General features: G+C 36.3%; 1 protein-coding gene across 4 annotated transcripts in view; it reads right to left on the reverse strand.

The window, feature by feature from the left end:
• Nucleotides 1–17038, reverse strand: part of LOC129006201 (cytochrome P450 2C21-like) — a 43823-nt gene that overhangs the window by 17719 nt on the left and 9066 nt on the right. For 2 of the 4 annotated variants that reach the window (XM_054435641.1, XM_054435642.1), the window contains 4 exons: nucleotides 7615–7819; nucleotides 5175–5337; nucleotides 3619–3768; nucleotides 1236–1396 (listed from right to left, as the gene is read on the reverse strand). In XM_054435641.1, coding sequence (XP_054291616.1) covers nucleotides 1236–1396; nucleotides 3619–3768; nucleotides 5175–5337; nucleotides 7615–7782 — 642 coding nt within the window. In that variant the 5' untranslated portion in view covers nucleotides 7783–7819. Of the gene's footprint in view, nucleotides 1–1235; nucleotides 1397–3618; nucleotides 3769–5174; nucleotides 5338–7614; nucleotides 7820–11558; nucleotides 11618–13286; nucleotides 13341–17038 lie in introns of those variants that run through there. The other 2 variants (XM_054435645.1, XM_054435644.1) reach the window with 2 other exon arrangements.

Consider the following 17038-nt stretch of genomic DNA (forward strand, 5'->3'; position numbering starts at 1 on the left):
AAGTAGACAAAGATAAATAGACGTGCCTCCTGCACAAGAATGCATTCAGAATTTGAAGATGAGAGCACTGAAAAAGTAGGCAGAGAGAGTATGCACAGGTTACAAAGCAACTTTAAGGCTAATCACATTAATTTCCTGACCATAACTCTCTGAAGGAAGTCAGGAAATTACCCCTGTTGTCACCTCTCTTCAGATGAGGATATTGAATTTCATAAGGTTAATCAACAATTCAAAGATGCCAAACTAGCGATCTCGGAGCTAATGCCCCGTGTTCGTACCAGTATACTCAATACATGTTTTACCAGGGGATAGTCTAAAACTTTATGAAGACTCATACGCATTTGTTGTAATGAAGAAATAGTACACCTAAAAGACTAAGGAATTGCCCAAATTACTTAGCTTATACATATGTATACACACACACAGACATGTATTTTTATATGTGTGTGTGTCTGTGTATGTATATGTGTGTGTGTATGTGTGTGTGTGTGTATATATATATATATATATATATATAAAAAACATTTTGGCATTTCACCCTGAAGAATGTGCATATTTTCTGACTCATGTTTTTGCTGGTCCTAGAGCTTACAGAACATGCTTTAGAGAATACCCTAATGACACAGTGCCCTTGGAAGGCATCAACATAATATATTCAAGCTGGTAGTTTGAATCAAACTAGATACAGAATCAGAAATCAGGAAATCTAGAGTCTAGATTTTGCTTGTTCATTGTCTTAGCTAGGCTACTTTGAAGTAGCTTTGGGTCAGTTTCCCATTCTAGTAAATGAGAGACATTAGACTATTTTTTTTCTAGGGTCCTTTGAAGGTAGGTCACATCAGGACCTTATGATCAGTATAGAATTTTAGTTGTTAGTGATTGTAAAACATAGGTTACTAATATTTTCTTACTGTGTACCTAAGAAATACATCTTAAATCACTACGCTCTATATCTGAGGATCTAAAAAAACAAAAAACAAAAAAGTTTTATCCAAACAAATCTTGCTATAAATGTAGCACTCTGAGATTATATATTTTTTGTATTCTACCTTATTTCCTGTTTTCAATCTTTTTGCATCACATTAGATTGATTTGAGAACTCACTAATGGGTTGCAAATGATAGTTTGATTAGCATTGCTTTGGGCATATTTAAATAAGGCAGAGAGATGGCATAGGCATGAGCAATAGATGAGCTAGAAAACTATTATACATTCAAAAAGAACCTTGGTTTTACCTGTATCCAGGAGGTGCTTGCATTTTCGAAGATTTCATTAAAACACTTCATCAAGGCTTGAAATTTCTGATCACTGTAGTCAAAACGATTTTGGAAAATGATGGAGCTGATCACATTGCAGGGAACACATCCCAGAAGAAAAGTGGGATCACAGGGAGATGCTACAAACAATACCAGTCAGACGTTAGTACATAATTTTCATATAAATCTAAAATTGACTGCTTAAAATAATTGGAAATGATTGACTTGTAAAATGTTCTAGTAATAGAAACTACCTGGACATCCACCATTACTATAAACTTCAAATGCCTAAAATAAAATTTGCTGTGTTTCTCCAAATAAAACTGTCTAATCCAGTCCAGTTTATTTGATAATTTTGCCTGAAGGAGTCTCTTATTTACATCATTTTCCAAAATGTTCTAATTCACAAGAAGGAATACGAAATAAAAAGAGGCCACTTAAAATATCTTTTAATGTATGGGATTTAATTATCAGTATTGATACGTCCTCGCCATGCCAACAGATAACTAAACAACATTAAAAGACAGTCAAAATACTGAAGAAAATTGAAATACAACATTACAAAACACAGTTCAAAAATGTGGTTGTCTTTTATTGTAAAATATAAAAATAATGAGAGAAATGGGAATTATAGTCACATTTTTGAAAAAAATACATTGTGTGTAGAAATAGGCTTCCTATATACAATAAAGAGCATGGCTCCATTTTTGGATGTTCATTTGCTAGAAGTTTTGAAGACTCACCCCAAACTCTTCCCCTTCTACCCACACCTGGACAAACTAAAAAAAAAATGCATTAGGGTTCCCCTCCTTTGACACAAACAGGAAGTTTAAGCCACACAAGCCCTGACCTGCACACAGGAATCTTCAACACAGCCCTAACCCCTAATCACCATAGAAACCTCATGCCACTATCCTCACCCTGCTCTTCCAATGTCATTTTTGGACCTGGTTGGGAGTCAGCCTGCCCTTCACTGAAAGCAACATTAGGTGAGTAATAAAATTTTCATATCCTATTGGTGTTTGTGTGACATCATTAGTCACACAACCAGACTTTGGATGAGAGGTAGATCCCTCCTACTCCTGTGTGGTGAAAACCACAACACTCCAACTCTAGAAGGAAAATGCAAGCTGAGATCAAAAAGTAGAAGTTAGAAGGAAAATTAACTCTGCTCAACCTATGAAAATAACTTCCAACTGTTAATGTTATCCGTGATGAAATGGGCTTCCCCAAGAGTGTGAGTTTCCTATAACTAAGTGGAGTCAAGCAGATTTGGGATGATCATAGGTCAGGAAATTGAGAGAAAGCAATAGTCACCATGGAAAAAGTTGAACTACTTAAGTTCTGCTTCAATACAAATTAAAGATACAAATCATTTCAAAGATAATATATACCAAAACCCAATTTTCATTGCTTGACTAATTCTATTTCCAAATTTTATTCAAAGAAAGTAGTCGGAGATTTACAATAATTAACATGGTTTGCACTTTTGTGTATTAAGAGCAGAAAAAAAGTAGAATCAACCTATCTGGCCAAAATAGAGGATTAGTTAAATAAACTCTGGTATGTCCAAAATAATGGACTATTGTATTATCCAGCTAACAATGTTCTTGAAAAACATTTAAAAGTTAAACACATATTCATTCAATACATGAGATTATAAAACCACATATATCTTATAATGCTGATCTTACCACTTGCCTGCCCTGCCTGCCCCTTTCTCCTCCACCTCCTCTCCCAGCCATGCAGGTGCACACCCACATCTACATGCTGCAAAGATGTGTGCTGCTGTGGTTCTATTGCTTCATATTCACACTCCTTCCTGAGAGGTGAACTGCAGCCCTACACTTTGGAGGTAACTGGCAACCCCTGCATTGTTCTTACATAATTTACTACAAAAGTTACCTAATTTTTTAAGCTTTTGTGGCTAGGATGCTAGCTGATTGCCAAAATCCATGTTTTTTTTCTTCATGTGCACAAAGTAAACCACATTTTCCAGCTTCTCTTGTAGTTAGGTGTGGCCCTGTTACTAAGTGGCACACAAGAGAGAAGTTATGTGTGCGTGCCACTTTTATGCCTGGCCTGTATACTATTTGTTCTTTAAGTTGCTCTTTTCTTCTTCCTGTATCACACAGAGAGATGAACCACTGATGATATTGAAAGTCATTTCTTGAAGATTGCAAAGCCCAATTAACCTGGTACCTAATAAGACTGTTACTCCAAACACTTCACCTCTTAATTACTGTCATGTGAGCAAAAAGTAAACTATGATACTTCAGCCATCAAATTATTTTGTAGTCTATTTGCAATACCATTTGTTCCACCCAAACGATTAGTGTTAACTATATGAAGAAATAAACACCATTGGTTTTTTTTAATGCTTCCACCAGACACAAGGCTTCCTCTTGAATTCGGTCTTCAATTGTTTTCTTCCCCATCCCCATATTTCTCAAAACCATGAGACAGAAATGCCGGGTTTGCTTCCATGTTTCTCCATTGCTATAAATAACCCCTACCAACACAAAAGAAAAAAGAGAGAGAGAAAATATTCTTCGTTGTCATGAATACAAGCTGACAGTTCTCAACTCAAGAAATAAGATTGACATTTTAGTAGGGATGTAAATATAATGGTGTCAGAATCAGAAATTCCCATTGAGCCCTCACCTACCTCCTCTCTTAATCCAAACTACTATTTAACTGTCAGGATTATTAATTTTGCATATTGCTAAGCTATTCTTAATCCACCAGCTGTGCTAAACCTCAGAATAACTCTGTGAAGTGAATGTTTTGTCCTGTTTTACAAGATGCTAAAAATCATAAGGGCAAAATGCTTGCTCTATGATCCCACAGCAATCAACATGGTGAGTCCTGGTCATAGGTTAAATTTCAGGGCTGGATTTTCAGACTGTAAGTGAATTTTAGGAGAAACAACAAGAGGAGGGAATTCTTAGGAGAATATGAGAGAGCAGTTTTTCATTGGAAGAAATCTCCTCAGATAAGGGGTACAGTCATTAAACAGATAGCTCATCTCATTTTAACATCCCCCCTCTATTCATTAAATCTCTTCCATGAAATATGGAAGGAAACACCAAAGAAGTTCAATATTAGGCTGCCAGAGTCAAGACCAGATCAAGAGGCAAAAATAAGCTCATAGGATACTTTTCCAGGACGCCTCTTAAAGAACAGTGCAGAAGAGGTCAGGACCTCATTCAGGTCATATCTCTGTTTGCCAGAACCCTGTGATTCACCAGAAGACTGGACAGTTTAAGGCTAGCTCCAAAAACAAGTAAAAGAAATTTCCAGCATTTAATCAAAAAAGCTTTTTCTAATATCAATTCTGATACATACTAACTATATATTTCTCCAGGATCTTTTCAGAACATACATTTACTTTATTCTTTGTCTTCTATTGGATTCTAATATTGCTCATGCTTTTTTTAGAATCACATTTCAAGGTGAGGATGGAAATATTCCAAACTTGTGTAGTTCCACGCACACAATTCAAGGTTCCTAAAATAATCTCTGGGTATCCATGACTAAGACCAGGAAGCAAAATATATAACGAATAAGATAATTCAGTAATTTTCCTCCTCTCTCTCATCTCTTTATTGCTTTTCCATTATTTTAACTGACCATAGTTTACAACGAACTTGTCTTTGTAAAGAATTTATAGAAAATTAGTAGTTAGATGGTTTGTTACCATTGAATTGAATATTTAATGGGGACATTGTGTCACTTTCACAGATTATAAATATAGATTAATAATCATTTATAGAAAAATTATTCTTAGCCTCATATAGAAAATATGAAAAGTGTGTTTCATAAATTTTTCTGAATACTTATGATTTCTCAATTTCTTAGAATTTTTCAACTTTTACATCTTACAAACCCACACACCCACCCGAAACGGAAGCATGCCATATCCTTGGGCAATTTTGTCTAGCACTGGAAAACTCGCTAGGCCAGAAAATTCTTTTCCCTGATCAATCAGTGCTTCCTTAATTGCTTTGTATCCATGCAACACCACAGTGGGCTTCATGCCAAAATAAACAGTGAACACAGGGCCATAATCTTTTGCTAGCTGGAAAAAGAATAGCAGATGCATGTAAAGTGTGAATTTCAAAAATTAAATGTAGATTAGTGAGGGAAATATTTTTAATCTTGCTGAAAATATGTTTTAATATTCATCCACCTATTATAAAATTTAATATTTTAGAACCAATTATTTCATAAGAAAAAAGTATTTGAATAGCAACTATGATTACTTCAATAGCTGATGCTATTAGTGTTAGCATCAGCTTCAATATTTATTTCTTATTCAGCCCCTACTATATGACATGGGCTATATTATGCATTTTGTTCCTATTATTTTATTAATTTTTTATGCCAAATTAATAATTGTACCAACTTTCTCCTTTTTTCTTACAGTCACAGTAAATCTGTGTTTATTCTTTGGGTTAAGGGAAGCCTGACTAATTTGCCTCATGTGTAGTCTAATAATTGTCCCTCATTGTTCATTCTCCATAATTTCTTTTTAGCAGCAGACACTACCATGTTTTTATAATACATGATAACAAAGCACTGTGGTCATAGATATTTCCCAGCTTCACTTGAAGCTAGATGCAGCCATGTGAGTAAGTTTCCATGAACTGATGTAAGCACAAGTGTTGTGTTAAATTTCTACATTGGTGCATAAAAGGTTATTGTTTCCCCTTCATTTCTGCCCCTGCCCATGGGTTGAAATAATAGCAGGGAGATGCCCCTACTGTGACCATGCAAATGAGAAAAATAGTCTAGGTGCAGAAAATACTAGAACTACAAAGATTAAAAAAAAAAAAACTGGTTCTCTGAACGACATCAAGGAAGAGAGGCATGTCACCAGCATGCACCTAGAGACCCTTATGTGAGATAGAAATAAACTCCTATCCTCTTTTAGCATTGTCTTTCTGTAATACCAGCTTATGTGGTCTCCTAAATGATATAGGATTTACACTCTTTCAATTTGTCTATTGTAGAACTCCTTTTGCTGCCCTAAAAATTCATTCTACAAACTATAGTGACCTTTTCACAAGGAAGATGTTAACATGACTGTCCTTTAAGTATGTTCATGGCATCACATTGCTCTTATGAGACAAACCAGTGTTCTTTACATCCATGCAAGGCCTGCATGTCCTGTGCCCTAATTCCCTCTCTACTCTCAGCTTGTACCACATTCTCACTTACTCTCTGGACTACAAACACTTTGGTCCTCTTTTCAGGGTTTTGGGGGAGAGAAGTGAAAACGAAAAATAATATTCAAAGCCTACGCCCAGCCCGCCCTACTCCTTTACAACCAGAAATTATATGGACTTCCTCCTCTATGCCAGGTCCCTCCAAATTTAACCTGAAAGACTGATTCAGGCCATCATGGGAAGGGAGCATTGAACATGCCTCATTATGGCCTCTTCCCTTTTGGAATTCAGGAAAAGCTGACCAGCATTTAACATTAACACAGATGTTACATCTGATAAGAAAAAATTACAATCTATTCTCTCTGAAGACTGCTGCCTGGAGGCTTCATCTGCATGATAAAACTTTGGTCCCCACCATCTCGTATCATAACCTAGACATTCCTTTCTATTGACAATAACTTTTTCCAACAATTGCCAATCAAAAATTTTAAAATCTGCTTATATCCTGGAAGCACCCCCTCTCCCACTGCTTTGAGTTGTCCCAGCTTTCTGGGCCAAACCAATGTATATCTGAAATGCATTGACTGGAGTCTCATGTGTATATACTAAAATGTATAAATGTGTAAAACCAAACTCTGCGCTGACCACTATGGGCACATGTTCTCAGGGTCTCCTGAGGGCTGTGTCATGGGCCATGGTCACTCACATTCGCTCAGAAAAATCTCTTCAATACTTTGCAGTTTGACTGTTTTCATTGACAGAAGCTATTTCTGATTCACTGATGCAAATGTACTCTTGTACTAAGATTGCTGGTGCATTATTTGTTTAATTCACCAATGAAGTAATCTGACAAACAATTTATATAATCTAAATGAATTCCTATATAAATGGACAACCCCCATATTCCTCTTAGATGGTACAGTCTATAATTGCTTTCCAGTTGAAACCTCCATTCTGGAGTAAACACTTATTTGCCTCTGACTTGCTGATTTCTTCATTTCTTTTGGATTCCCCAATGTCATTTTCTTCTATCTGTCTACATTGTACAGTCACATCTAGGTGTCTAATGGACACTTCTCTGTAAAGGCATCTCTTTAAAACTTGGTAGCTGGGACCATATGTTTCTAGTTATGGGGCTATCTGACTTATTCATTGCAGAAAACTAAAAGAAAATTAGTCATACTTACCATGCTTATAGATTTGCTGATGTTCTTAATATTTAACTGTAGAATATTTCCAACAATGGGGAGAGGAGTTGGGCCAGGAGGGAGCTTCCCTTTGGCATAGCTTCCATTCCACAGAGAAAGAAGAATCAGACAAGAAAGACAAATCACCAGGGTGATGAAGAGATCCATTGATGTGCTCTGAGAAATGCAGTTGGAAGCCAAGAATCTAAAGATTTTATAAACACAAAGTGCAAGCTTCTCAAAAATTATGTACTAAGACTCTGAACTTCAGACAATTGATTCTTTTTTATTAGTAGTACCCCTTAAACTGCTGGTAGAAGTAAAAACAAAAATTCAGTTTAGTATTGATTAGTTCTTAAGTTTCACCTAAAATTATAACTAAATGATAACTCTCACTTCTGCAAAAACAAGAAAAAATAAAATCAAAATTACTAGAAAGAAGAAAACAATAAACCCCAGCACTGAAATTAATGCAATAGGGACTGAAAGTAATCCAAAATATCAAAAAATGGAGTTAATATCCAAAAAGATGAAGAAAATTGATGAACTTTCAGCTAGAATACTAACGTAAAAAGTGAGAAGACTCAAATAAAATCTGAGATAAAAAAGAGACATTTCAGATGATAGTAAAGAAATACAAAGTATCATAAGAAGCTATTAAGAACAACCATATATCAATAAACTTAATAACATAGAATAAATGGCTAAATTTCTGGTGAAATACAACCTTCTAATATTAAATTATGAGGAAATAGAAACTATAACAAATAAATATAGAGTGAGAAAATTAAATCAGTACTAAAAGGTATTCCATCAAAGGAAAGCCCAGGACATGATGCCTTAACTACAGAATTCTGCCAAACATTTAAAGAACAACTAATACAAACTCTTCTCAAACTATTTCAGAAATTAAAAGAAAAAAAATTTCCACAATAATTTTGCAAGGCTAGCACAACCTGTTTTTAAAACCCAACAAGGACACATACATACACACAAACTACAGACCAATATCTCTAATGAACATAGATTTAAAAAAATCCTCAAAGGACACTAACAACCAAATCCAACAACACACTGAAAATATTATTCACTATGATCATGTTGGATTCATCCCAGAGATGCCATGATGACTAATCATAGAAAAAAATAAATATGACACATCATATTAAAAGAAAGAAAGACAAAAACCATACAATCATGTCAATACCTGAAGACAATAAATTTGACAAAATTCAATATCCTGTTATTATGAAAACTCTCAACAAGTTATGTGTAGAAGGTTTATACCTCAACACAATAAAGGCCATATATCACAAGCCCACAGCTGATACCATACTATATGAAGAAAAGCTGGAAGCTTTGCCTCTGGTAACAGGAAAAAGACAAGGATCCTCATGTTCACCACTTATATGAAACGTAGTACTGGAAGTCCTAGCCAGATCAATTAGGCAGGAAAAAATTACAAAAGACAACCAAATTGGAAAGAAGACATTCGAACTGTCCTTGTTTGCAGATGACATAATATTATATATAAAAATCATAAAGATTCTACCAAAATACTGTTGAAACACATAAAAAAATTCAGCAAATATGCAAGATACAAAATCAATATACCAAAATCAGTACTGTTTCTATATGCTAATACTGAATTATCTAAAAAAGAAATCAAGAAAACAATTTCTTGTACAATAAATACAATTAAGATACCTACCAATAAACTTAACTAAGGAGGTGAAAGGTCTCTACACTAAAAACTATAAAACATTGATGAAAGAAATTGAAGAGAAGACAAATAAATGACAAAAATATCCCATGTTTATGGACTGGAAGAATTAATACTGCTAGATGGCCATGGTACCCAAACTGATCGGTAGATGTAATACAATCCCTGTCAAAATACAAATTACATTCTTCACAGAAATAGATAAAACAATCTCAAAGTTTATATAGAATCACAAAATACCCAAAATAGCCAAAACAATCTTACCAAAAAAGATGAAAGTTAGAGGCATCACACTATCTGACCTCAAAATATACTACAAGGTTACAGCAAACAAAACAGCTTGATACTGGCATAAAAAAAAATGTGAATAGATCAATGGAACAAAACAGAGTGCACAGAAATAAATTTACATATCTACATCAACTGATTTTAGAAAAAAAATCCAAGAACATACATTGGGGAAAAAAACAGTCTTTTCAAGAAGGAGTGATGGGAAATTTGGATATTAACATGCAGAAGAATGTGTCTAGATCCTTTATTTATCATATGCAAAAATCAACCCAAAATGGATTAAATACTTGAATGTAAAACTAGAAGAGTAAAACATAGGAGAAGAACTTCACAACACAGGGCTCTGCAATAAGTTTTCAATTAAGATATCAAAAGCACAAGCAACAAAAGCAAAAGTAAACAAATGAGATTATATCAAATTAAAAGGCTTTTGCACAGCCAAAGAAACTATTAACAGAGTGAAAAAGGAACCTGCAGAATGGGAAAATATATGTGCAAATGATATGTCTCATCAGGCACTTATATCCAGAATACACAGGAAACTTAAACACCTCAACGGTGAAAAATTAAATAACCTGATTTAAAATGGGCAAAAGACCTGAATAGACATTTCCCAAAAGAAGACATAAGAAAATGGCTGACATCACTAATAATTAGGGAAATGCAAATCAAAGCACAATGAAGTACCAACTCATTCAAATTAGAATGGCTATTTTCAAAAAGACAAAAGAAAACCAGTATTGGCAAGAATCTAGAAAAAGGGAACAATTACATACTGTTGGTGGGACTGTAAAGTAGTACAGCCATTATGAAAAAGAGTATGGAGGTTCCTCAAAAAATTAAAATTAGAACTACTATATTATCCAGCAATGCCACTATTGGATATATATTCTAAGGAAATGAAATCAGAATGTCAAAGAGATTTTGAACTTTCATGTCTATTGCAGCACTATTTACAGTAACAAAGATGTAAAAACAACCTGTTTAACATTAGCTTAACAGATAATAATAAATGTAGTATATAGAGAAAAGGAAATACTAGTCACCCATAAATAAAATGAAATCCTGTCATCTGCTGTAACATGGATAAATGAGGATATCACAGTAAGTGAAATAAGCTAGACACAGAAAAATACCACATGATTTCACTAATATGTAGGATCAATAATTTTTTTTAACTTGATGTCATAGAAGCACACAAGCTAAGAGTGGTTACTGGAGGTGAAGTAAGGACAGGTAAGTTGAAGATGGAGATAAGTTGGTCAATGGCTAAAAAGTTAAAATTAGATGGTAGGAAAACATTCTGGTATTCTCTTCAACAGTAAGATGACTGCAGTTAACTGTAAAATATTATAGATTATAAAACATTTTTAAAAAGTCCCTAAAGGCAGCAAGTTTCTGCTGCATCTAGATCCAAATTTCTCCTCATGGCTAAGCCGTTATATAAAGCCACAAAGACAGGAAAGAAAGAGTCCCTCCTCTAGGAGGCCAACCAGAAGAAGGCTTTTAAATAAATCAAAGAAGCCTTAACTCAGAATCCAGCTTTAAGACTGCCGGATCTAACTAAGCCTTTCTTTTGTATGTCCATGAGCGAAAGAGAACAGCCATAGGAGTTCTAATTCAAGTTATAAAGTCATAGCATCGCCCGGTGGCATACTTATCCAGGCAATTAGATTCTGTGGCACTTACATGGCCTCCTTGTTTTAAAGCACAAGCTGCCACTGCTCTGCTGGCACAGGAAGCTAATAAACTGACTTTAAGACAACAACTAACAATCCAAGTACCACACTCAGTTATAAGAGTTATAACTTTAATAGACCTAAAGAGGCACCATTAGTTATCAAATCTGAAAATAACCCAAATACCAAGGGCTCTAATGTAAAAGTCCCTGCATAACTTTAGAAACTGTAAGTACCCTAAACCCAGCTACCTTGCTTCACATTGAATCAGTGCCAGGAGGTCCCCCTTCGTTTCTGTGTAAATGTAGTAAATAAAGTGTTCTCAAGCCAGAGAGATTTGACAGATCAGCTCCTCAAGGACCCGGACATTGAATATTTTACTGATGGAAGCAGCTTCATACTGGAGAAAGTCCGCCAAGCAAAATATGCGTGGTGACTTTAGACTAACTGGTACAGGCGCAGTCTTTGTCTACAAGAACTTCTGCTCAAAAGGCAAAGCTAATAGCTCTGACAAGAGCTCTGTGGCCAGCGAAAGACCAGAAGGCAAATATTTACACAGATTTTAAATATACTTTGCTACTCTGCATGTTCATGAAGATATTTACAAAGAAAGAGGATTCTTAACTGCTGGAAGTAAAAAAATAAAGTATAAAGAAATATTCTACAGCTCTTAGACACTGTATGAGTCCAGAAACAAGGAGCAGTAATGCACTGAAAAAAGGCACCAGAAGGCAGGAACACTAGAGGCTAAAAGAAACAGAAAAGCAGACAAAAAGGCAAAGCAGACTGCAATGACAACTCCACCTTCTAAAGATGTCTTAGCTATGCCTCTCCTCCCAGAGATTCCCCTCCCAGAGGCCCCAAGCAACACTCCTAATAAAAAGGCTTGGTTTGCCCAGGATAATAAGAATTACAGGGAAGGAAGATAGTAGAAGTTCTCCAATAAGAAGCTAGCCATACCTAAGATAGTAGCCCCTAGGTTTGTGAGAGAGTTCCACCAACGAACTCACATAAGAAAGACAGCACTAGAGACATTATTAGGGTGTCATTTCTATGTGCCATGGCTCACTGCCATCACTCGTGTTTGTGAGCAGTGATTGACTTGTGCTCAGAACAACCCTTGACAAAGGCCTACCCGGCCCCTAGGAATTCAAGAAACAGGAGCCATGCCCTGTGAAAACCTGCTTTCAGACTTCACCAAACTGCCCCAAGCAGAAAGTTATCAGTACATGTTAGTGTTCATTTGCACCTTTCCAGGATGAGTCAAGGCCTTCCCCACCCAGACAGAGAAAGCACAAGACCAAAGTGTTGCTAAGAGACATTATTCCCAGATTTGAACTGCCCCTAACTCTAAGATCAGACAATAGGCCAGCATTTGTAGCTAAAATAGTTCAGGATTTAACTCAACTATTAAAAATAAAGTAGAAGTTACACACAGCCCACCGGCCGCAAAGCTCAGGAAAAGTGGAGTGCATGAACCGGACACTCAAGCAGCTGCTGAAGAAATTTTATCAAGAAACTCATCTGAAGTAAGATCAAGTCTTGCCCATAGTTCTCCTCCGAGTCAGGTGCACCCCCACAAACAAAACAAACTAAGTATTCACCCTGTGAGATTTTGTCCGGCCAGTCACCCCCAATTATAAATCAAGTTAAAATTGACCTACGGGAACTAAAAGAACTAACTTTAAGAAGGCAGATGCAAACCTTAAAGCTGGCTATGCAAAAGATTCATAGTTAAGTGCAAGAAAAAATGCCTATAAGTCTGGCAGACACAGCACACCTTTTCAAACCTGAGGACTTTAAGTTAAGAAGTAGAATCCAACTACTCTAAAACCCATATAAGATGAGCCTCATACTGTAATTTTGCCCACTCCCACTGCTGTTAAAGTTGCAAGTATTGTGCCTTAAATCTGCCACAGTTGGCTAAAACCAGCAGTCCAGGACCAGTGGACCAGCCAACAAGACCCAGACCATCCGACCTGACTGATCCTGTGATGAGACCGTGTTGCCAGTGAAGATGACAATCTTCACTGCTCTGGTCACCCCGGAAGCTGACCCGTCCACGCATGGCAGAAGCTTAAGGAAACAGGAAGCCCTGCTCTAGTCACCCCAGAAGCTGACTAGTCTATGCATGGCTGAAGCTTAAAGAGTCATTATCAGATAAGTAAATGTAGATAGAAATTTTAAGTTTGATTGCTATCTTGGTGTTGTTGATTGACTTGTTACTGTGCTATCATTGCCAGTCTTTCTTTCCAAGGAAAAACCTTACCTGCCAATGTCTAGTATAAAAATATTGTTTTGTTTTCTTTTTTTTTTTTTTTTTTGCTTTACTAATAGCAGTGCCTGAGGCTAAGAAAAATGAAATACAATTTAAAGAAAGATGTCCACATTGCATACATACCACATAGATAAGAAACACAGTAGTTAAAAGTTTATTATACCATACATACTATGAATGCACCAAGGCTCTCTTAAGAATTTGTACTTAGAACCAAACCACCTACACCATCTGTGACCCAGGAGATAACCAGCCTTATGTATGCTATGACCCTGAACTTGTGCCTGGAGATTAGTTTAAGATCCATGATAAGTCAATAAAAGGAGGCTTTCTAAATAAAACCTAAGTCCCATGTACGTACAAAAGAACCTTATCCTTCTACTTAAATATTTGTCAAGCAAAGTTCAAAGGTGCAGCCTTCCATGAGGCTACCTGCCTAAGCCAACACTTTTTTTTTTTTTTTTTTTTTGAAACTGAGTCTCCCTCTGTCACCCAGGCTGGAGTGCAGTGGCACAATCTTGGCTCACTGCAAGCTCCGCCTCCCAAGTTCATGCCATTCTCCTGCCTCAGCCTCCCGAGTAGCTGGGACTACAGGTGCCTGCCACCGTGCCCGGCTAATTTTTTGTATTTTTAGTAGAGACGGGGTTTCACGGTGGTCTCGATCTCCTGACCTTGTGATCTACCCGCCTCGGCCTCCCAAAGTGCTGGGATTACAGGCATGAGCCACTGCGAGGCAACACTATTATAATGAAACTAAAAATAAAACTCTATAGAGAAATGCTCAGAACGACTCCTACTTACCATATCCAAACCCTTTCTCTCGATTGTCTACTCTAAGCCACTCTTAGCATCAGCTAGAGGCTCCAAATGCTTAGAAAGCACCCTCTAACCTATATTAGATTTGTAAAGTCCAAGCATATCTGCAACTGCCGGCTAACTAGACAGAGGCATGTGTATTAAGAATAATCAAGCCATCCTATTTTCTAATTCCTCTAAAGCAAGAGGAAATCTTAGAATATCCAATTTATGATGAAAATAGAAGAAAAACTTAAAAAAAAAGCATAATCACAAGAATAGACACAAACATCAAAAAGATGTAGACATAGAAAACTAGAAAGATAATAAGTAGCCTCCTGAATGAATCATCAAATAGTATTGACCAGCCACCTAGGCACAAAATAAGCCCTAAAAATATCGTACACCAATCTGTATGCTCAACCACATCATAAGACTACAAGCTGTATTAAAAATCATCATTAATAATATGGCCAAGGCTTTAGACCTATTGGCTATACAAACCACGCAGATGAAGAATGCTATATATCAAAACAAACTGGCACTAGATTACCTCCTAGCCTCAAAAGGAAGTGTCTGTAGAAAGTTCAATCTGACAAACTGTTGTCTAGAAATTGATGAAGATAGAAAGTTAGTCACAGAAATCACTGCCAAGATGCAAAAGCTAGCCCACGTTCCAGTTCAAACTTAGTCAAGATAGTCACCAAACTCCCTATTCAGAAGATAGTTCTTGGCCTTCAGAAGATTTAAAACCCTAATAGGAAGGTTCTTGCTTATCATAAGTGGCTGTTTAATACTCCCTTGTTTCCTGCCTTTTCTCATCAGAAGTGTTCAGTCAACTAAAAAGGTAATCATAGCCAGACACACTACTACCCAAATAATGGCATTAGCTAAGTATCAGGCTTTGCCCCAAGAAGAATATGTACCAACTCAAGAAGAAATAAACAACTGTGGTGCTCTCTATTAACCAACACTTATATAGAGCACCAAAAGGACGGATGAAGTAAGAAATTAAGAAAATAACAGAATAATAGCGTAAGTAATAATAGTAAAAATTATAGTAATAGTGAGAAAAATAACAATAGCTCATACAATGAATTGCTGTATTAACCAAGGCTAAAAAGAATTTAAGTAGCCCACTCCTGAAGTTACAGTTAAGAAGAATACTAACTGTGTGTCCCAGGAAACATTAACCGTATCTACCCTCCATATATTTTGTAAGCTCCATAAACTCCTGTTTTATTTCTTCCCTGCACAGCTGCAGGGTCACAAAACAGATAAGCGTTAAGCTGCAAACCAAGTTTCCCAAAGATGTAAAACATGTTGCAAAAGTGAAACAACAGCCTTTATTCTCACTTCTGTAAGCCTGCTTATTGCTTCACATAGCTCTTGCTTCAGGATGCTTAAAAGGCACTCATGTTCTTTGTTCAAGGTTCAGACTTTCAGGACGCGTGTCCACTGAGCCAGTGTACACCTAAAATAAAAGCTCTCCTGCATCTTGATCGGTCTCTCCAGTTCCTTAATTTCCTGCAACACCTTTGCCTAAGAAACTTGTGTTTTGGCTCTGCTTTTTTGATCTTCATGAAGGTATATCTGCCTGGCCCTTTTATACTTCACAGAAGAAAAAAAACTAACAAAAATAATTGAGCTAGAATAGATCCCAGAAATCTTCTAATAAAATTGTTTACTTCCTTGTTTTAGGAGCAATAACATCATGACTCAGAGAGGCAAAAATCTTTGCGTATAGTCACACAGAGTGCTAGTTGAAGGGAATTTGTTTCCTCCAATGTAAGATTTCTTTATCACTTAAATCTGAAAAAAATTAGGCATAGCATAAAGTAGAAAACACTTGATTTTAAATTTTAACTCTCTTATGCAAAAACATTGAATGTCTAAAAGTTTATTAAACTTTTAGAATGGTATAGGGAGCAGTGTTATTTTTTCTTGAAACCCTCAGTCCAAGCTCACAAAGAAACTGGACTACAAATTGAAGACCTCATCTCTTCCTCTTTATTCTTGTTGATGACAAAAAATCTTTAAACAAGAATATCTGGGAATATTGGTGTGCAGGATCTACATTGAAGGTAACCTAGCCAGGAGTCTAATTTCTTTGTAGGTATGTTAGTTAAGGTTCTCCAGAGAAATAAAATGCAGCAGGAGATGACAGATAATAGATGAGAGAGAGAGAGAGAGATGCAGATAAAAAAGGAGAGATTTCTTATGAAAATCTGCTCATACAATTAAGGAGCCTGAGATAAAGGCACAATATGGCTTCTGTAATCTGGAGAACCAGAAAATCCAGTGGTATAATTCAGTGCAAGTCCAAAAGCCTAAGAACCAGGAGCTCCAGGGCCCCAGAGCAGGAAAATATGGATGCTCCAACTCAGGCACTCAATGGATTGGGTATCATCCAATCTACATTGGTGAGGGCAGATATTCTTTACTCAGTCTAATGATCCAAATGCTAATCTTTTTCAGAAATACCCTCACAGAGATACCCAGTAATAACCTTTCACCAGCTATCTGGGCATGCCTTAGCCAAGTCAAGCTGATGTAAAATTAGCCATCATAGTAGGCCTAGTATAGGCATAAGTACATGTTAAATGAAGACTGTAAGAAAATGACATGGTTATCATCAAGACAGACACACTTCTCAGG

Source organism: Pongo pygmaeus, chromosome 8 (assembly GCF_028885625.2).
Source record: "Pongo pygmaeus isolate AG05252 chromosome 8, NHGRI_mPonPyg2-v2.0_pri, whole genome shotgun sequence".
Lineage (NCBI taxonomy): Eukaryota > Metazoa > Chordata > Mammalia > Primates > Hominidae > Pongo > Pongo pygmaeus.